Source organism: Macroventuria anomochaeta (genome assembly GCF_010093625.1).
Source record: "Macroventuria anomochaeta strain CBS 525.71 unplaced genomic scaffold BU25scaffold_24, whole genome shotgun sequence".
Taxonomy (NCBI): Eukaryota; Fungi; Ascomycota; class Dothideomycetes; order Pleosporales; family Didymellaceae; genus Macroventuria; species Macroventuria anomochaeta.
In genome coordinates, this window is record NW_022985385.1 from 472,749 (window position 1) to 492,476 (window position 19,728).

At 53.0% G+C, this 19,728-nt stretch overlaps 8 protein-coding genes across 8 annotated transcripts; 4 read left to right on the forward strand and 4 right to left on the reverse strand.

Moving 5' to 3' along the window:
* The first annotated feature begins 33 nt into the window (after positions 1–33).
* On the forward strand, positions 34–909 carry BU25DRAFT_412454 (thioredoxin-like protein). The gene is made up of 2 exons (XM_033706796.1): positions 34–151; positions 297–909. The coding sequence occupies exons 1-2, from the start codon at positions 95–97 to the stop codon at positions 714–716; spliced, it is 477 nt and encodes a 158-aa protein (XP_033559999.1). The 5' UTR covers positions 34–94; the 3' UTR covers positions 717–909.
* A 110-nt stretch (positions 910–1,019) lies between these two features.
* Positions 1,020–1,715, forward strand: BU25DRAFT_412455 (uncharacterized protein). The gene is made up of 2 exons (XM_033706797.1): positions 1,020–1,291; positions 1,364–1,715. Exons 1-2 carry the CDS (start codon positions 1,077–1,079, stop codon positions 1,554–1,556), a joined length of 408 nt encoding a protein of 135 aa, XP_033560000.1. The 5' UTR covers positions 1,020–1,076; the 3' UTR covers positions 1,557–1,715.
* Positions 1,716–2,686: 971 nt separating this feature from the next.
* Positions 2,687–8,980, reverse strand: BU25DRAFT_441246 (acetyl-CoA synthetase-like protein; the record flags this gene model as incomplete). The annotated part of the gene is made up of 10 exons (XM_033709225.1): positions 2,687–2,967; positions 3,046–3,887; positions 3,950–4,467; positions 4,520–4,667; positions 4,723–4,793; positions 5,313–6,610; positions 6,658–7,499; positions 7,547–7,898; positions 7,946–8,845; positions 8,962–8,980. The coding sequence occupies 10 exons, from the start codon at positions 8,978–8,980 to the stop codon at positions 2,849–2,851; spliced, it is 5,109 nt and encodes a 1,702-aa protein (XP_033560001.1). The 3' UTR covers positions 2,687–2,848.
* Positions 8,960–10,292, reverse strand: BU25DRAFT_492701 (NAD(P)-binding protein; the record flags this gene model as incomplete). Its single annotated transcript, XM_033711660.1, has 3 exons — positions 8,960–9,266; positions 9,317–9,742; positions 9,793–10,292. The coding sequence occupies 3 exons, from the start codon at positions 10,290–10,292 to the stop codon at positions 9,086–9,088; spliced, it is 1,107 nt and encodes a 368-aa protein (XP_033560002.1). The 3' UTR covers positions 8,960–9,085.
* An 805-nt stretch (positions 10,293–11,097) lies between these two features.
* On the forward strand, positions 11,098–12,348 carry BU25DRAFT_345461 (inositol 5-phosphatase-like protein; the record flags this gene model as incomplete). The annotated part of the gene is made up of 1 exon (XM_033703049.1): positions 11,098–12,348. One exon carries the CDS (start codon positions 11,098–11,100, stop codon positions 12,346–12,348), a length of 1,251 nt encoding a protein of 416 aa, XP_033560003.1.
* A 383-nt stretch (positions 12,349–12,731) lies between these two features.
* Positions 12,732–13,981, forward strand: BU25DRAFT_111749 (uncharacterized protein). The gene has a single exon (XM_033700350.1). The coding sequence runs from the start codon at positions 12,908–12,910 to the stop codon at positions 13,700–13,702; it is 795 nt and encodes a 264-aa protein (XP_033560004.1). The 5' UTR covers positions 12,732–12,907; the 3' UTR covers positions 13,703–13,981.
* Positions 13,982–14,135: 154 nt separating this feature from the next.
* BU25DRAFT_460145 (uncharacterized protein) lies at positions 14,136–15,191 on the reverse strand (the record flags this gene model as incomplete). Its single annotated transcript, XM_033710331.1, has 1 exon — positions 14,136–15,191. The coding sequence occupies one exon, from the start codon at positions 15,189–15,191 to the stop codon at positions 14,136–14,138; it is 1,056 nt and encodes a 351-aa protein (XP_033560005.1).
* Positions 15,192–16,570: 1,379 nt separating this feature from the next.
* Positions 16,571–17,829, reverse strand: BU25DRAFT_460146 (uncharacterized protein; the record flags this gene model as incomplete). Its single annotated transcript, XM_033710332.1, has 3 exons — positions 16,571–16,657; positions 16,725–17,319; positions 17,369–17,829. The coding sequence occupies 3 exons, from the start codon at positions 17,827–17,829 to the stop codon at positions 16,571–16,573; spliced, it is 1,143 nt and encodes a 380-aa protein (XP_033560006.1).
* Between the last annotated feature and the right edge of the window lie 1,899 nt (positions 17,830–19,728).

A 19,728-nucleotide genomic window follows, 5' to 3' on the forward strand; every position in this document is an offset into this window, starting at 1 on the left:
GAATGGGGCGGCCCTTCCTCAACCCTCGCGCGTGCTTCACTCACATCATCAAATTAACATCAATACTAGCAGATCACCTTCGCTACACCGCAAGATGCATCCGATACTATATGCCATCCTAGGCATTGTCATCATCCTTGTGCTGGGTCCCGTAAGTTCGCCCAATCTCAATTTCGCTCTCCTACTGTTGTTTGTGAATTGCGCAGCGCAATACAAGATATCTGTCGCATTCCCATCAGCTTCTCTCATTTCGTGCCCTCGTAATGCTATTGCCTGAGCCACACTAACAACACTAGGTCGTGTTCGCAGACAGGTCACCGATCGTGGAAACGTCCGGCAAAGTCTCTAAGATCAGCGCCTCAGCCGAGCTCCGGAAAGCCTTATCAACAACAAAATACGTAGTCGTCGACTTCTACGCAGACTGGTGTCCGCCCTGCCGTGCCATTGCACCAATCTTCTCTAAACTCGCCGATGACCACGCTGTATCTGGGCAACTCGGATTCGCCAAAGTCAATGTTGATCACGTCAAGGATGTCGCAAAGCAGTACGGGATCACGGCTATGCCTACGTTCCTGTTTTTTGAGGATGGGAAACCGATGCAGGTGAAGGTGGAGAGGAAGGGTGCGGAGGAGGGTATTGAGATGGTGAGGGGTGCGGATGTGGTGTTGTTAAGGAGTGTGGTGCAGGAGTTGGCGAAGAAGGTGCAGAGTTCGTGAGATTGTGAGAAGGTTCCCAAGTCAAACTAGTGAAATGTATGGCCAGATTTCTGCGGAGTCTGTCAATCCGCTGATCCTCGAGGGGTTGAACATTCACCCAGAACCCTGAAAAGTTGATGCATATCTTGTAGCTTGATTTCAAAGGAGCAAAAATCAATCTGCTCATATATTTTGCAAAAAGGGTTCATGTCACCGCTTTAGAAAATGCTGCACGCATCTCACGTTAGCCGCGCGGATCTTCCCCAATCAGCACTCAAACAGTCCAGCTTGGACGCCTTATTTCAACCTTCTTATAATCCACCACGCCACTGTTCAAGCCCTCACGTTACAACGAAACCTCTCTGACTATCAGCCAGAACCATGACAGAATACGACTTCTCAACCCGCACTGGCTTTCAGCTCGCCATGAAGAACGCGCTCACCACCACTTCTCTGTCCGAAACAAAAGCCTACGCTGAAGCAACAGTAACGCCTACCTTCTACCACATCATCAACGGAAAACGCGTAGAGTACGATGAGTGGTTTGCGAGCCTGGAGAATTGGCGCGGTAAGATCACGGGTTATGATCCTGTCGTGTAAGTCGGACCGCAGACCCATTTTCATGGTCGTGGGGGCCGGTGTAGAGATGCTGGCTAATTTTATGTTAGAGAGGAGTTTCTGAGGGATGGCGATCAGCTTGCGGCGCGCATGACTGGTGTGCTTACACTCGACGGGAATGAGACGTTTTACGAGTGCTTTTTCTTTGCCAAGGTTGACGAGGAAAGTGGGAGGCTTGCGTCGTTGACGGAACGGGCGGTATGGGGCCAGGTGGGAAAGCAGGAGGTGAATGGGAGCACTTGAGTGCCTTTGGGTCGGGCCGGTAAGATTGTGAAAGACTATGGACTAGGTATTCTATGGGGATAGTGAATGATGGAGTAAAGTTGATTGAGTATAATTGCTCCTAGTACTCGGTTGAGCCGTGTTGATATCTTGACCCAGCAGGACAATATTAGATAGGCTTTCAACCCTTACGGCCAATCTAATTGTGCGGCGGTCTAGGAATCTTGATCACTTGACCCCTCGGAGCATTCATCGATCTCGCCTTCCTCGCCGCCTTCTCCACCAGACGTCTCGAAGTTATGAAAGCATCTGGTCAATCGTAGTGTACAACAGAAAGCTGCAGTAGCAATCGTGTGTACACTACCCTACACAAAGGCCCCTACGGTGGCTCTTTGGATATGAAAGCCACTTCAACTTTTCTTACTATCTCTCGTCCGTCAGACTTTGTTGAAATCAGTTGGGCAAGTGAGCCCGAGCGCTACGATGGATATCTAAATTTACCTGCCTCCTTCTGAGGCCGTTTTGCGCCTTGCAGTGAATCAGTGCTGTACACAATCCTAGCCAACAACGGTCCACAGACGATCCTCTCTACCTCGATAGCGAGCATAAGTCATAGGAAGCTAAACCTACTTGATGCGTCTTGTCTCACCACATCTTGCGGATTCTAGCTGAAGACTTCCTGGGCAAGGTAAGCCCGCATGAGGCTCGATGAGGCCTGCTGTTCCTGGCCGATCTAGCTCACTGATCTAGACCGCCCCCTGCAAGCCGTTTATCAATTAGTGCAAGTACTAATCACCGATAGGTGATGCATCGCCCATGATTCCACATTTGGATTTGGATGCGCGAAAGTGCTTAATCTGTGACAGTTTATGGAGTAAAGAGGTCATGTGTGCCATGTGTGTTGGGTACAGTGCTCTTGCTCGTTTCAACAAGCACCTCCTGCTCTTGACTGCACGAGATATACGTCATGTAAACAGATCCTGATGACGGCCGGGTGGGAGACAATCACAGAGTAACACAATATACTGATTTAACTGCTTTGCGCGGTTACACCTTCATTCATTGCAACTACTGCAACATAATCGGTAAGAGTCTGGGAACTGAGTTTCAACGGCGCCTTCATCTCTCAAGAGCCGAGAACCAGTCAGCCCCACAGCCTCACCGAGTTGCAGATGACGTGTAGGAGGTAATGGTATTCTAAGTCTCCATGTAACGTAGATCCTTTGGTGGTATTCGCAGAAGGGCTGCTTGCCAGTATTGATATCCTACACTCTGGTGCGGTAAGACCAGAGAATCACAATCTACTTCTCAGCTCATTGCAAACCTTTGCCTTCCTGCAGCCACTTGATGCCCGATTCCCTCAGCTTGAACTTCTGTATCTTCCCACTTGGCGTCTTTGGGTAGTCTTGCACGAAGAAAACGTACTTCGGCACTAGTTCGGCATTAGCACGCGTTTAGTACGGTGCCCACTCCTAAGCCGAGCAGCCCGATAACTGCGTTTGGAACTTACCAAGGTGATGACTCAACTTCTCCCTAACCCAAGTCCTTACCTCCTCAGCTGTGATATTATCCTCTTCTCCGTCATGCTTGACGACAAAAGCAGCAACAACCTCGCCATACCGCTCATCAGGCAGCCCAGCAACACTAATCTCGCGGATCGCAGGGTGCGCAAAGAGGCAATTCTCAACCTCAAGAGGGTGAATATTCTCACCACCCTTGATAATAAGATCCTTGATCCTTCCCGTAATCCTCACATACCCATCCTCATCCATAGCTGCTTCGTCGCCCGTGTGGATCCACATCACCCCATCGTCGTCGGCAACCATGACTTCAGAGGTCTTCTTCTCGTCGCCCCAGTAGCCCTTCATGAGCAGGTACCCGCTTACGGCGAGTTCACCGCGCTCATCAATGCCGAGGGTGCGCGACCAGTCGCTGGGGTCGACGACTTTGGCTTGTACGTGGGGGAGTAAGCGGCCCACACTGTCGATGCGCTTTTCGATGGGGTCGTCGGTTGTGGTCATGCAACTGACTGGACTTGTCTCTGTCATACCGTAACAGATGGTCAGTTCGGTCAGGTTCAGCTGCTTGTGCAGTTTCCGCATCAGCTCGGCGGGGATAGAGGATCCTGCTGCAATGCCGGTGCGCAGGTGCTCGAAGCCATCACGCGGTACGGCGCCGTGGGCAAGCAAGTCGAGCTCTGCGACGAACATCGTGGGTACGCCGTAGAGGGCTGTTGCTTTGTATTCGCGAACGGCTTCGAGAGTGGCGAGCGGATTGAAGGCTTCGGCGGGCCAGATGATGGAGGATCCGTGGGTCGCGGTTGCCATGTAGCCGAGGATGCAACCAAAGCAGCTAAATTGCACATCAGCCTTGCGCGGACGAGGATGTGGTCGAGATAGTGTTGACAAGCTTACTGGAAGAGAGGAGGCGGACTGCACACGCGGTCGTTCTCAGTCAAGAGCATCCTGTCGCCAATGCTGTTGCCATTGTTCAAGATGCTTCGGTGGCTCAGACAAGCAGCTTTGGGCATGCTGGTCGTGCCTGAGGTGAATTGAATGTTGACGATGTCGTTGGGGTCTAACCCTTGGTCCTCCAGGGCGCTGCCTTGCCCGCCGTCTTCCAGCACATGCTCGAATCTTGTGGTACTTTTATATACTGCACAATCGATTCTCCCCTGTGCATTGTCCACCATAATGACATTTCGCAGGGACGGGACAAGTTCGGACTCGAGGTTTGACCCAGTCAGACTCGGCACAAGATGCGTAAGGAGCGGAATGTTAGACCGTGGGTGTTTGCGGGGGAGATTTGTTTCGGCGCCGATGAGGAGGTGGGCAGCTTCAAGGTGGTTGAGCGCGGAGAGGACTTGAGGCGCATTGAAGGCGGGGTTCAACGGCACCAGTATCGCGCCCAGCTTGAAGAGCGCATAGGTAGTCTATATACAACCGTCAACATTGTGACATGTGTGCTTTAAGACGTTGGCATACGGTAGCGAATTCGACATTGTTGCCCAATGACACAGCAACCCTGTCTCCCTTCTTCACCCCTCGTTTCTGCAACCCTCTGGCGAGTGCATTGGAGTCGCGGTCAAGCGCGTCATATGTGAGAATTGTGCGTTGGTGGTGCGAGATAACACTGTTGGCAATCGATAAGCCGGCACCTTTCTTCAGGCTACATGATGACTACTCACGCGTTCCGGTCGCCGAATTGCCTCACCACACCCGCAAAGTGCTCTGGCACCGTTTGTTCGAGGAGCGGAGGCTGCTGTTGTCAGTTGCTGTCGTCGCTCTCAGCTTTCGGGGTCTGAGCTCCAGCGTACCTCGGTTGGCCCCGCGCGGAACGCTTTGGTCAGAATACCTCGACGCGTACCATGTAATGGCGAGCATAGCCTCGAGCAGCGAGCAACCACCCTCTCAAGCATCTTCACGCAGCAGAGACATCGGTGCAAAAAGGAGATAGCCAAGCATGTTGTATTATAGGATTGAGGCTGGAGTTAGTGTCTTATTGTCGGAACGAAGCCGCGAGGTGGGTTAGTTTATGCGGGGTAGCTCCAGTTGTCAGGGCGAGGCTAGAGGCGGCTGAAGCATCCAAGTGCGGAGTTTGACCAAAGAGGCAGCAAATGTGAGAACGACCAAAGAAGGCAGCACAGGTGAGAATAAATGTTGGTAGATCCTTGTCGATTCTAGCCGCTCTCCCGCTGCAGTCATACAAAGCGAAGAGCCCAAACGCCAAACTTCAACTGTTCGTACATCAAGCTTTGTCGCTTTCAAACTCCAGCACTCGTCTACTAGCGTCACTTGCTCTACGATCCTTCGTGCTTCTGGTCTCCTTGTCTGTACCTGGCGACAGTAAGTCGGTGAGGTTTTCTTCCTTGATCGAAGCGACATCGGCTGTCTCTGCGCCCTCAAGCAGATCTGCATCTTTCTCTTCCTCGTGATCATCGTCGTCATCCCTTGCATGCTGAGATTGCGCATCCAGCTCTTTCTGAGCTTCGTCGTACCTGCGTCTGACTTCTGCTGCGACACGCATGCCGTCGTTGACGATGTTGTCGAGCATGCCTCGGATGCTCTTGCCTGGTGGAACTACGCCGACACCTGCGCCGCCGACTACGCCCATGCCTCCTGTTAGACCAGACATTTGTCGGCCGGCATTCGCGAACGTGGTAAGATTGGATGAGGTTGATGCTGATGACGACAAGGGTTCGTCAGCGAGGCGGAAGGAAGACGAGAAACCGACTTCGAAGAATTGCTCCAAAACCTCGTCTGCAAGAATGACCATGCGGAAGGTGGGCAGCGTGATGTGGAGAGGCTTGTTGGGGTCCAGTGCAAGGTTGGCTGCCTTGGCCTTCTCGTGTCGCTTCCCTGTCTCAGACTCGATCGTGTGTGTTGATTGTGTTGGCGACAGCGGGTCGGTATCAGATTTAGTAGGCGACAACGGACTTTTCTCTGGCTTGTCAGCTTTTGGTGTTGTAGGCTCGTCACCGAAGTCGATCAGGTCGTCCTCATCTTCATCGCCGATGGCGAAGTTGTCTAGGTCCTCCTCTGCCTCGTCTACAGCAGCGCTGTTCTGATTGGAAGCGTGGTCTGGATCAGCGTACTCGAAGCACCGCCGGATGAAGGCGGAGACGCTGCTGAGGAACTGCTCGTCGCGTGACATTGTTGGTTCAGAGCCAACGTCGAGCGATGATGCTGAAGGGTTAACAGACTCGTGAAGGCCTCTCCTTGACAGGAACAAAAGAGCTTCTGATATCCTCAATATACCTTCACGATCCACCCTGCCGTCGCCATCATCATCGTAAAGCTCAAAGAAGTAGCTGATGTTCGACATGATGTCTTTGGTTCCCTTGACGGCGGCAAAGCCAGCCACGACGTTTTGCAAGGAGAGCGAGTCTGTCATATCTGTGTCCCAGCGCCGGAAAAGACGTTTCAGAAACTCGTGGTCTGCAGGCTCTGGTCCTGAGCCCCATGGTGATACAGGTGGTCGACTTCTCAGGCTACCACCGAAGTATGAGTGGGTCTGGGCGGGGGTCGCTTCCTTGGGTGAAGTTGGCGAGTCGGTAACAGCCCATTTTGCAATACCTGTCGTTTATTAGCATTAATGTTGGACTTTGTGCGAGAGGACTCACCAGCAAGGAATTCCCTGAACGCATCGTAATCCATCTGTGTTGGACTTACGCCCAGGGCCACACGTCCCTTTTCGGCATTACTACTGCTTGCGAATCCACTGATAATCTCAGTAGCTTTTGCTCGGCTGGCTTTCGCCTTGCGCTCCGCTTCTTGTTGCATGATCTCGGCTCGTTGCTGTCGCTCGTATAAGACAGCGTAAAATCTGTCATACAAGAAGCCCAGGTCGGTCACGCTCAACCTCTTGCTTTCTGGACCAAGGTTTCGGATAGATGTGCGCTTAGCAAAATTCTCGATGTTTTCCAGAACGGCATCTTTGTGCTTCGCCCGTTGCTCTGAGATGGTGTTCTGGGTGATACCGGCAAACTCCTTGAAAGCCACCACCATCAGCTCTTGGAACCGGGTAACAGCTCGTAGCTTGGGGTTTTCGGACTTGGGGTGGGCAGACTCGTCAAGCCTTGAAAAGTATGACTTTAACACCGAAATGAAGGATCCGTCGTCTGCAGCATCCAGCAGCTGCTCGCCATTGATGCGTAGAATGGCCAGACCGATCTGGAAAAGCACTTTCGGCCCCTCCAAGAAGAAAACATCCAAGACTCGGAAGGCGAAGATCAGGGGCATCGAGTTGATGTACAGCGAAAGGAACCAGGGCAGGGAGACCACGGAAAGCTGGACATCAGACTTGACAAGGTGATCCCAGAGAATGGGCATAGTCTTCTCGACCAGAGATTCAAAGACCTTCTGGTCCAGCAATGTCCCATACATGGTCTGCGAGTAGTATCCAGGTAGGAGGCGGTCACATAGAACAGAGAGCAAGAAGAAAGCCTGGGGCTCAGACACGTAACTTGCGCTGTCAGAGGCAGAAAAGTAATAGCGGGACAATATACGTACATCAGTAACGCTGCGACGACGATGTTCATCGCCTGACAGTACCCAACCTCCTCGTTTGTCCAGCTGTATGCCGTCAAGACTCTCCGCAGCCGGCCAATGCCCGCCTCATCCTGAAAACCTGGATATTCCGGCAGACTTCGATTTAGGTCTTTCTCGATCTCGTCTATTGCCAGCGATTCTCGCCCCGAAAACTTCGCTAGTGTGTCTGTGTAGAGGTTGGGATTCTGTAGACGCAGGAAGAAGGAGCCGGAGGTGAGTTCCCATATCTCTCCTCGTAATCGATTGGGCAGACCGACACGGATGAGCTTGTGGAAAGTGGGTTGGCGAATGAGTGTGGCGCCTCGGCCATTTTCTGTCCAATGTCAGCCTTGCGCGCATGAGCCGTTCGTCTATACGTACCCCGCAGGTACTCGCGCCACAACCGTATCTTGGTCGCGTCCCTCAGCTTCCGCGCATTGCCAGGGTACTTGAAGGTCAATCCAAGACCTGTATCTGGGTGCTCTCTCCCTTGCTTGGCGTCGCCACCAGTTGACTTTTTCTCCTCGTCGGTGGTGAGCAGGTACTCTGAGTAGCTGGTCACAGCCACCTTTCGTAATGTATCCACCCCCTTGACACCTTCCCTCAGCCCCTTCTTCAGCCCATCGCAGAAGCGCTCGCAGGCCTGCCGCGACCCAGCCAGCTGGATGGTGAGCTTCTGACCGGCAGGCGTCTTCGTCTGCGAATCTGGAATGCCATTCCATGTGGTGATGGCGAGCGCGAACATGTAGCTCTGGCTGTGCAGTCGCTCGACCCTCCTGATGGCGCACAGCGGTAGTGTGAAGCCATTGCCAGCCGGCCCAGCGCCGTGTGTCTGCCCTGTGAAGCTGCTGGAGGAGCTCGAGCTAGCGGTGTTGACAAAGCTGGACCCTTGTGTGGAGAAGCAGAGGTACTGCTCGCTTAAGTGCAGCTTGCCCACATAGTGGTTGCCCTGTCCGCGCTCCCCTTCTGTCGCAGGTTCGCCCGTGCCCCTCGTCGAATGGTGGGGCTGGAGGGTGAGCTCGGCGGTGATCTCTTGCAGGGGATTTTGCGAGTCGGGCAGCCGGAATTGATAGCGGAAGAGGGTCGCCTTGGACGGTCGGCGGTCGGCTGAAGCAGGGGCAGCTATGTTGCTGAGGGTGGGCTCAATAAACTGCTGGGCCTTCTGCACCAGATTCCCAAGAGTGAACATGGCGGATGAGTAAGCGCGGTGAGTCGAGCGAGCGTGGGCTATGTAGCAGGAACGATGTATGTGTGCCTCATTGCGCGCAGCAGAGGTGCATTCTTCGCAGTATCAGCTCTCGACGTCGTGTTCTTGGCCGGGCTGAGAGCTGCGGTGTCTCATCAAGGGTCACATTGCAGGCAAGCCGCTCGGGCCGTTAGCGGGCTCCACTCCTTACTAAGTATCCGTCGTAGCATTGAGGCTCGAATCATACATGTGGGTTGTATCAATTAAACACTATCGCCATCGCCGTTCCCTGTCCTGTCTGGTCATACAACAACTTTTGGTGTTACACCACCTCACTAAGTGCACGTGTAGGCTCCGTCCACGCGCAGATCTGCGCCGTTCACGTACAGACTGGCGTCGCTGGACAGGAACGTGACAGCTCCCATGAGGTCCTCAGGGCGACCCATCCTACCCATAGGAATGAGGGAAGTCCACTGCTTCCGGAGCGCTGGGTTGTCATCGAGGATCTTCTTGGTGCTGCCAGGTGGGTCAGTTAATATTCTAGAGGCAAGATCTCATGTACTCACAGAGCTGTGAGCATGTAGCCGGGCGAAATGCAGTTGACACGAATGCCGTAATGCGACCACTCAACAGCCAAACTGGCAGCCAAGTGCCTGACAGCAGCCTTCGCTGCGTTGTATGGCGCCTGGGGTTGCGGGACGTTGACGATGGAACCAGACATGCTGCCAATCATGACCACACTGCCAGGCGCCTTGCGCTCTATTAGGTGCTTCGCAACAGCGACTGCGTACAGGTAGGTGCCGTCAACGTTGACACCCCAGAGCTTCTGGATGCGGTCATGAGGGTATGAGATCGCATCGTAGTTCTCGGTGAATCCGGCCGAGGTGACGAGGTTGTCGACCTTGCCGTGGGCTTTGACAATCTCAGCGAACGACTCGTTCACAGAGTCTGGGCTCGAGACATCGCAGTAATGCGCGGTAACCTTGGGCAGCCTTGAATGATGGGATTAGCGGACACAGTGGATTTGATTCGTTTGACGTACTTGGTGTAGCCAGACTCGTTCTCCTGCTTGAACAGGTCAATGAGCCCCTCAGCTGACCTCTGAGCCTCCTCCTTGTTCATGTCGACGATGGCAACGTCGGCGCCGGAGGTGACCAACGCTTGAGCCATGACCAGGCCGAGTCCCCGAGCTCCTCCTGTGACAATCGCAGTCTTGCCCTCCATAGAGAACGCAGCGAGTGTGCGCTTAAAATGGAAGCCCCCACGGCCCTGCACTGGCTGCGAAGGAGGGAGGTCCTTCCCCTCGGGGTACTCCACCACGATGTCTTCTCTCGTACGGGCAAACTGGCCCTCATGCTCTCCGCTCTCTCCAGGGGCAGTTGATGAAGACCCAGCATCATGGTCTTCCTCAATGCTCTTGTCGAAGCGGCTCACGGAGCTTGTGAAAGGTCGAACAGAGGAGGCAGCCGGGCGGAATGTAGCTCGTGGAGCTTGCACTCTGGCTGCACGGGCAACCTGGCGGCCAATCTGTGCTTTGAACATGTTTGCAAAGAAGATGAAAGTTCGATTAAAGCTCCAAGTGGCGTTCTCAGGGGCAGGCGCCTGCTTTTAGAGATATGCAGCTTGCGCTTAGGTATCGTCACTCGCGACAAAGCTTCTAGATTCCGTCCGTGTATGCACCTCGAGACGATCGGCTCGCCAAAGTCAGGCGGGCAGGAAGAATTGAAATAGCCATTAAAATGCAGCCTGATTGACGAGGCTACAGTCAGGATTTCACGGGTTAATTGCCTCGAAGAAACTGTTCTTGAGCTCTTGACAGCTTCGACTTTGGAGCTCCAAGCTCCCCACCATTCGTTTGGTGAGCACCATGACGTAGGCGGAGCGATAACCGATGCAGGGAAGGGACCAACGATCTTCTCACAACACTCCCTTATCCCCAACAAAGTACCCTCTTTTCTTCGCACAAACTCAGTCTCCACCTCCAAGACCCTTGTGAGACCCTTCTTGCTCGGCCTTTTCGCCGCGAGGGCCGATTGTGGGGGAAACTCAACACCGTGACGCATCCCACGATCTCCGTGCTTTTCGGCGATACGGCGAACTGCAGGTACACGCAAGCATAAGCAGTCAAAACATTTCACCGGCACGCTTAACCGGGTGAACCCTGACGCTGCCTTCCGTCAATCTCGAGTATGCTCTAGTATTTTCTTTTGTATTCAACCCACGTCGAGCTTTCTACCCACTGCCATCCTCAATCCCTGTCGTTGGGCGGACCGCATTGCGCCCGAAGGAGCTTTAGCAATGCTGACCAACGCGTGTCCAGCGCCTGCGGTGTGCCTTATAGCTCACGATGTTTGAGTTGTACCTCCTGACGTTCAACTGTGCACGCACACTGGCTGATCCTCAGTCACTCGCGCCTTCCTTCTTTGACGCGCTACCCAAAGGAGCTCCAGTACCAGATCTCGTCGCTATATCCTTACAAGAGGTCGCACCTATCGCCTACTCGTTCCTTGGTGGATCGTATCTGAAGCCCTACTTCGACCGCGTCACCACCACCGTCCAGCTTGCAGCAGATCTGCACAGCCATGGCAGCCAACGCCTCGAGCATGTTGCAACCCGCAGCCTGGGCATGACAGCTCTTATGATATTTGCAAAGCCAAGTTTCACCCAGCGAATACAATGGATACAGTCAGCAGGAGCAGGAGTTGGCTTCTCGAACACGGGCAACAAGGGCGCAGTCGCTATGCGCGTTGGCGTGTCTTGCCCAACATCGGCCTCAGAGGAGACGCTGAACCTCAGCTTCGCTGCTGCTCATCTTGCACCGTCAGAGAAGAATGTGGGGGCTAGGAATAAGGACTGGGAGAACCTCGTGCGCAACCTGGTTTTCGTCAACCACGACGATTCCGCATACAGCTCAAGCGAGGAACGGCCGTTACTTGGCTTGAGCAAAGCCCCAAGCGAACACAACGGTCTTTTCGCCACCGGAAGTCATGTGTTTTTCTTTGGCGACCTAAATTACCGGACCCACGATTCCTTGCCAGACGACAAGGCTCACGAATCATTCCCATCGATGACAGCAGCCGAAGGATCATCGAAGCACTACTCTCAGCTGCTCAGTCGTGATCAGCTCACAAGAGAGAAGGAAGCTAATCGCACCCTTCACGGTCTCGAAGAATTACCCATCACCTTCCCTCCGACCTACAAGTACTCGACGTCACGCAGCAGCGACGAAGAATGGCAATGGGCCAAACACCGCTACCCCTCGTGGTGTGACCGCATTTTGTACCTGCCTTCGCATACATCGAAACTCGAACCTCAGATCTACACAGTTCTTCCAGTGCAATCAACATCAGACCACCGACCGGTTGCTCTCTCCGTACGGGTCGAGGACACGCCAATACCAGCACACGGCAATCGAGTCGAAGCGCCTTTCTCTATTAATCCAGCGTGGAAAGCCAGACAAGATGCCGCTCGACGATGGGAAGTTATGGTGGGCGCATCATCCTACCTTGCCTTGACAAGGAAGGGTAACGCGATGCTAATTGCGTTCATTGGTGTGTTGTTGGGCAGCTGGTGGATAGTAGCCTGGCTCTGCAGGTAAGCCTTGCTAAGCAAAGAACATCAATAGCATTATTTCGAGGCCCACACCTGCACGCGTCGTTCTTCCTTTCTTTGATTTCTTCGCAGATATTCGCGCGATGCAGTTTTGACGTTGTGGATCACCCGGAGTGCACATTTAGTAATGGTTTCAGTCTCCTTGGGGCCAACATGTGCAGCCCCCAAAGGGTTACGAGGATGTCGTACTGACCAACATGTCGGGGACCCACACATCAGTTCGACTGTAAGCATCCTTGCAAGTCGGTTTACGTCCCATCGGACAGTTGAAAAGGCGCAGGAGCACCCGGTGACGTTTTACTGGGCGTTATGCCTCGCTGTCGAATCAAGGCTGCAGGTTTCGAGGCGCGTTTACGTTAAGCGATATTACACATGCAAGGTTGAAAAATCTGAACAGGACAGGGAGGTTAAGATTTCCCTTTCAACGTGCCTGTCGCCTGAAGAGCTTTGCCATCAGCCTTGCAGGGGCCTACGCGCTGAAGTATACAGTATGGGGAAACCTCTCCGATTCCTTATGGACTTACGACCATCTCTTCTTTCCGTCTATGTCAGTGCCGACCTCTGAGGCATCGAACTCCACCGGCCAGGAAAGCATCACCGTCTCATTGCTGGCGCGGAGGGCGGTGCTCGATTGTGCAGCAACTGAACCTTCAAAGAATACGGCCCTCGTCCAGAACACAACATGGGATGGTAAAAGATCACAAGAGACTTCGACCAAGATCTACACTGAAGTCGTCGATACATGTGCGGGAAAACCCGATAAGGTCTTGCCATTTTCCTTCTACAGATGGAACGGCATCACCTCATACGGTGCTGACCATCGACAATCGAGTCCGCCACGCACCGACGAGGCTTCAATGCGCTACGTAAGAGGTACTCAACAGTACCCGGTCGTCGATTATCTACAAAACATTGGTATCTTCTCCACCAACGATACCTTCAAGGCCGAAGCCGCCAAACTGGGGACCTTCTTCTTGGCTGTCATCCCGAGGAAAGATGGCGTACCTGCAGAACAACTCGTTGGCGAAGCCAACATCTCCCGCCTCACTAGCGCAGTGAGTAAGATGTATGGCCGCTACATTTCACAAGTCATGTCGCGCAAGATGCGCGTCCCACTAAACTCAATCGATCAAGCACAGCCACTGCAAGTGACATTGACAGAGCGCAAGTCCCGCCTCGCCCAACACTCAGCGCCAGAAGTCGCACTACAAGTGCTTTTAGGCACCATGATGCTTTGCGGCATATTGAGCTGGATCCTGATGCCAAACGTTCGCATCTTGCCACATGACCCTTGCTCGATTGCTGGGATGGTGTGCTTGCTTGCTGGAAAAGGGATTTAGGGAAATGGGAAAAAGGAGTGGGAGGAGGGCCAGGTGTTTCGGCTTGAGACCAGGGATGGGAGAGTTGGGATTTATGCTGTGGGTGCCGAGAGTCGACGGATTGTTGATTAGTTCATCGGTTTACTTGATCAATGTAATCTCTCCACAATTTCGGGACGTCTTTCCAAGTAAATGGTAGATTCAACCCAATAAGAAGATTGTGGTTGTGTTTGTAACCGCAAAAACATCACTACATACGTTCGAACACCTATGAATTATTACGAGTATTCAGCATAAAAGCAAGAAACACTCCGATCTGTGACTATGCACAACTCGTATCCAAATACAAGATTTGGATTGTTCATTAAGCAGTCTCCAGTGGACAATCAGCCCCAGAAACATTTAGAAAGCCTCAAATTCTGCCTAAGTGGCCACCAAGAGTCACAATTCCAGCTCAGGCTCTATCGGGCTCCCTCAATACAGGCTTGATCCACTGCATCAACAGAACATCAACGATGTCCACTTCATCTTCTTCCCCAGCCATATCTACATCTGAGATGCTTTCTGCCACGCTACCTTGATGCTTTCGAGCGAAGCCGTCTACACAGTGAGTCGGTGAAAATATAGGGTTGTCGTCCGAGCGGGGCTCAAACTCAATCTTCATCTTTCCTGCGTATCCAGCGCCTCTTTGATGCCCCTCTGTTCCAGCTTTCGTATGCCTTATCGTCCTGACGCTTGTGTCGCCGGGCAAGGAAGATGCTGGACCGCGCAGGGTAGCACCGACGAGCGCAGATGATGTTAAGTCGCGCACCTCAGACGGGGAAGCTCGAGGCTGTAAGACAGGCGGCGTCGCAGAGCCGATATGCCCCTTGGTTGTTTCAGATCCTGGAGAAGTCTCATGCTCACTCGACAGGTCATCCAGTCTTGTAGGATGATGATGTCTCATCCCAACCCACTCCTCCCCGTACCCATCTCCACTATAGTCGAAATCGGTTCGAGCACCTGATGTACAAGGCGCTTCCTGAAAAGGGAGCGGCCTATCTTCAATCTGATCAAAGTAACCATCGCCTCCACCCAGCGGACCCTGTATGATCGAAGGGTTTGTCGAGGTATCAGACTCATTATCCTGGCCGTACCCAATTTCGGGCAGCATATCATCGTGGACAGGGAAAGCGCCATGGTGCATTTCCGGCTGCTTGTCAATTGACTGAGCAATGCTCTGCCTGGGCGAGTTATCTGCGGGATGCTGCTGGAACGCCAGTGCCTCAGACCTCTCGTGGAGTGTGCCCCACCGCTCTCCAGAGGGTACTTCAGGCGTGGATGTGCGCTCAGCTGGCGAAAAACTCCGAGACCGAACAACTTCCCGTAAATAAGATCCTGTTGTTCTCAGATCTTGCAATGGATCTTCTATGATCTGCAAACTTTGTTTATCGCTCCCAGTATTACCCATGTCGCCCAGCGGACCATGCTCGGGACGCTTGAAGTACGTGATGCCAGTAGTTCCAGGCATTACACCGGTTCGCCATTCATATCGATAGCTTCCTTCGCTTTGCGTGGGGGAAGTACCTCTTGGTTTACCGGATCTGTATCCTTTGTCCCTCCAGGTACGACGGGGGTTGAAGCTAGAAGGGGTGGTGTTTTCCGGGCCTACATTCAATGGAGACTTGTTACGTAGAGCATTACTTGCAGGCATGGCTTGTGAGGCCGGCGGCCTTCCCTGCGTCGGAGACATGCCTGGTGCTGCAAATCCTCCAATCGGGCCCTGAATTGTCGAGGGGCTTATGGAGATGTCACTCTCACTCAACACGTCGCTAAGTCTGGTAGGATGATGGTGCCTCATCCTGAGCCATTCATCACCGTATCTATCCCCATTGCATTGAGCACGAGCAGTCGCTGTGTCAATCTTTGCTTTCTGTGATCTGCTCTCTGCAGGAGTGACATGTCTGCTCCAGCCTGCAGCAGTAGGTACATGCTTTGCAGCATCAATTGCCGACCGGCGGCGCCGTGCCTGTGCAGCGTCCTCATCTGATTGGCTTGAATGATACGATTCTGTGTCGGAAAGCACGTAAGTTCGGTGTGGAGGAGGACCATAACCTTTGTGAAACGAGGACGTGCCAGAGGAATCTCTGTGAAGATTATCTGTATATTTTGGGCGAGACTCAGTGCTGAAGTTGGAAGACTTGTCAAGGGCAGTGGGCTTGGGTGGGCGCTGAAAGTTCCTTGCGGGGTGGGGCGATATGGACCGAGAATCTTCTCGTTCAATATTAAATTTACGCCCGACCTGATCGCCGTGTCGAACATTGCAGGGCTTCGGTTGAGCCCCTCTGTCCAAACTATTGTCACATAGTGATCGTTTGAAACCTCTTCTTCTGTCATTGGGAGCGGAGGATGTGCAGCGAGTCTCGGAGCAATGCGAGGGTTCAAAGTCGTGAATTGCTCGAAGTCCACTGTGATAGGGAGGGTAACGCCCTGAAGTTCTCGCCTCACTGGCTTGTTCCCTGTATTGTCTTTGTCGGAAATCACGAGTGGGATGAACGGGTTCCGCGCGCTTCAAACTGTCCTCTTCGTTACGCTCCTTGAGAACCTGCCCGCGATGAGATAAGGATTGAAGGCTTGCAGACTCGATGAAAGTCCTTTTTAAAGAATCAATAGCCCCGTGCCGTGTTGTAGGGCCGGTCTGTGAAAGTGAAAATAGTTGTACATCTTCTCTTCGCTCAGGTATTAGTGTTGTTGGCCTCCTGAGGCGCCGAGCTGGAGTCAAAGTCGGGGTACGTGTTGCAATGGGTACATTTACAAGACTGCTTTGTGAGGTTTGAGCGTTCAGACCAGGGGCCTTGTTCGACGGACTTGATTGCCTCCGATTTTGTGAAGTCAGCCTTTCGCCATCGACTACTCCAGGTCGAAAGCCAGGTGAATTTGTAAAGGAAACGTTGGCTTGATCGTCCCCAGATCGACGCGGTCTGGGAGGGCGCCAGTCTGGATGGTAAGTGCGCGTGTGCTCACGTAGGTCCGCCAAATTGTCGAAGTGGCTGGCCAGACATACTCCGCAGTTGATGCGGTCCGGCTTAACTATCAACTTGGGCGGGAAACGATGATTGTTTGCTCGGCTCGGTGGTAGAGGTGCTGTTGGTGAGGAAGTGGAGGTCACAAGGAAGTTTGACTCAATCTTGCGGCAGATTCGTAGATAAGTCTTATGCATCCGCCTCTTGCGATGATGCTTGACAAGCTGGCCCGTCTGGAGCCCCTTTTGTAGATCCGTGATCCGCTTGAGGAGATCTTCAATATGTGAAGCGCACAGTGCAAGCTCAGCGAGCGTGAAATGCTCCCCTTTGTCATCCGTCGATGTCGCGTCCGCATCAGAGGTGTCTGAGTCGGTACTATGTATCCCAATCATTGCGGCATCGTTCGCAGTGACCTGGGGGTGCGACACTATGACGTTCGTCGCAATGTTCGCGATCGTGGGCGCAGCAGACTGTAGGGGCGCAGCAACAGTCGTTGCGGACGCGGTGACATCTTGATGAAGTTCCAGTCGTTTGAGCTTCTCTTCGAGAGCCTGCTCACGTTGGAGAGCTCTCTGACGCTGCTTGTGTAGCTCGCGAACCGTGTAACGCTCTTTCTCGAGGTCGGCATCTAGCTTTCTATGAATTATGTTAGACTAGTTCCGACAGTAAGGCACCCCCACTGTACCCTCTTGCCTGCTCGTGTGCGAGTTGGAGTACACTGAGCAGGAGCGATAAACTGAACTTGAGACTGTCGAGTCTCCTGCGCAGTAGTTCTACTTTCTGCTCCTTTAGGGGCCAGCTCGCCTTGCCCAGTAGACTCAGGTTTCGTTTTCCATTGCCATCGACCTTCCATCTTTTCTCAATAATTCCCGAGATTTCAGCGAACACGGACTCGCATCTTTGCTTGATTTCTGCTGCATCGCTGACGGCTCTTTGAGTCAGAGCTGACTTGGTGTCCTCTGACTTCAACGTCTGTCCGACTCGCTCCAATGCACTGCAGGTTAGTTTGACATCTCCGGCGAGATCGCTGATCTCGCTTTCTGCCCGCACAGCTGAGCTCACGAATGTGTAAAGGGACTTGGACAGCTCTATTCCAGCGCCGCCGAGCTGGACGATGCTCGCTGCAAGGCCGACTATCTCTGCCATTGGGCGAATCTGACAACTCTGGTCATGGTATCTCAACCGACGGTGGGCGTAGAGGTCGAGTTTGCGGTCCGAGCTGGGTCGTCATTCTGAGGTTTAATCTGAGAAGCTGAGGGGGCCATTCAGCCCCCATGACTTCGGCGCAGCAGCCTGCAGTTTCCAGGGTTGGCGAGCTGCATTTTGCCAGGCAGCAAATCATTTTGGGCCCTTCATCTTAGTCAGCCTTCTGTATGCGATCGTCGTTCGCAACAAAAATCGACGAAACCGACTGGGATAACAAATAGATGACTCTTAGAGGCTGAAGTAGGGGTGATGAGCTGAACTAGTGGACTTCATCAACCGATGCGCAGTTAGCGCATGCTCTCGCCCAATTCCATCTTCCACTTCCGCATAGCCCCCGCCTCCCCCTATCCACATTTCGCTCACAGCGGAAATCTATCACACAGTCCAATGATGTAACGAACCATCAACAACATCTCTGTCCCTTTCGCACTCGAGACTTCCACGCGATAGCGAGATAAGCTCATCAGGGGCCACCAAATCATCTTTGTCTAGGCGCTCGCCAGCTTCTCGTGTTGCCTGAGCTCTGTCACCTGGAGGTTCAGACAATGCGCTTTCGGTTGACTCTTTAGTCTCTTCCTCTGTTATGGATGTTGTTGCCGATTTACAAGTGGCAGCGGACCCATCGATCTGGACATAGCCCTCGTTTCTGTGCTTAAGCAGCGATGAAATATGTTGCGGTATTGGTTGTCCATACAAGGTCTGACTGTACCCCTGACAGACTACCCTAGTCTAGTGTGTGAGAGGTCACTGGCCTGAGGTCAGGTATATAGTCGCCGTTTCCCAGCTAGACAGCAATTCAGCGCAGTATTCCATCGGCTCGATAGTCCTACGTTATCGTTCACCGTAGCTATCAGTTTACCACAGCGGCCCACGCCGCCACAAAATATCACCGACTTCTTCTTGCACCTTGCCTCGGCGCTGCGGTTGCGGTCTCCTTGATAACGGATTTTTAGGAGGTGATCCTTGAGCTCTATGCTGCCTTTGAAGGAAATCGGCAGAATGGTGATGGACAATCATGTGTGAACGCAGTTCCTGCGACATAGTGAAAGGCAACAAGCATGCACTGCACTTTGGGGATCTTTGCTCTGTCAACCAGCCCCAACCAGATTGTTTTCCATCGCTAAGGATTCGGTAGGTCGATTTTGGAGGGTCCCAGGTATATGACAAAACTGAATACACAGGCGCGCTCTCCAGCACGTAGATGGCAGTATCGCACTCTATCCTGTTTGACGGGTCCTTTTTGACCTGGAGAAGGCGGATTTGCAGAGACGCTGGTGGTGGGTGGTGGTGGACAACGCGGATGATCCGGACATCTTGTTTAGGACTGAGCAGTCGAAGGGCATTGTTGACTACTTGCCAGAGAGCAAGGAGGGCGTAGTGGTGTAAATAACGCGCACGCTGGAGGTAGCAGCATCGCTAATGCGGGGTGACGTGCTGGAGCTGGACGCTATGGACCGACAAGACGCGAGAGACTTTCTGTCGAAGTCGCTGATCAACAAGGACCTTCTCCGCGACCATGCAGTGACGATTAAGCTGCTGGATGAACTGACCTGTCTTCTGTTAGCAATTGCGCAAGCGGCTGCTTTTCTGAATATCAACCAGACAACTATTGCACAATATTTACAGATGCTGCACAGCACAGAGCGGGACCTTATTAGCATCACGAGCCAGGAGTTCCGCGACAACATGCGATACAAGGGCCCGACGAACGCAGTGGCGATGACATGGGCAGTATCGTTCAGCCAGCTGTACGAGCGTGATGCGGTAACGGCAAACCTCCTAACGTTCATGTCGTGTGTAGAGTGGAAGGACATATCACGCTCACTACTGCCTGTAGTA

Coding starts and splice junctions, on each gene's coding strand:
- BU25DRAFT_412454 (XM_033706796.1), top strand. CDS start 95: ATGCATCCGATACTATATGCCATCCTAGGCATTGTCATCATCCTTGTG. Junction 152..296: donor TCATCCTTGTGCTGGGTCCC/GTAAGTTCGCCC, acceptor TAACAACACTAG/GTCGTGTTCGCAGACAGGTC.
- BU25DRAFT_412455 (XM_033706797.1), top strand. CDS start 1,077: ATGACAGAATACGACTTCTCAACCCGCACTGGCTTTCAGCTCGCCATG. Junction 1,292..1,363: donor ACGGGTTATGATCCTGTCGT/GTAAGTCGGACC, acceptor ATTTTATGTTAG/AGAGGAGTTTCTGAGGGATG.
- BU25DRAFT_111749 (XM_033700350.1), top strand. CDS start 12,908: ATGTCAGTGCCGACCTCTGAGGCATCGAACTCCACCGGCCAGGAAAGC.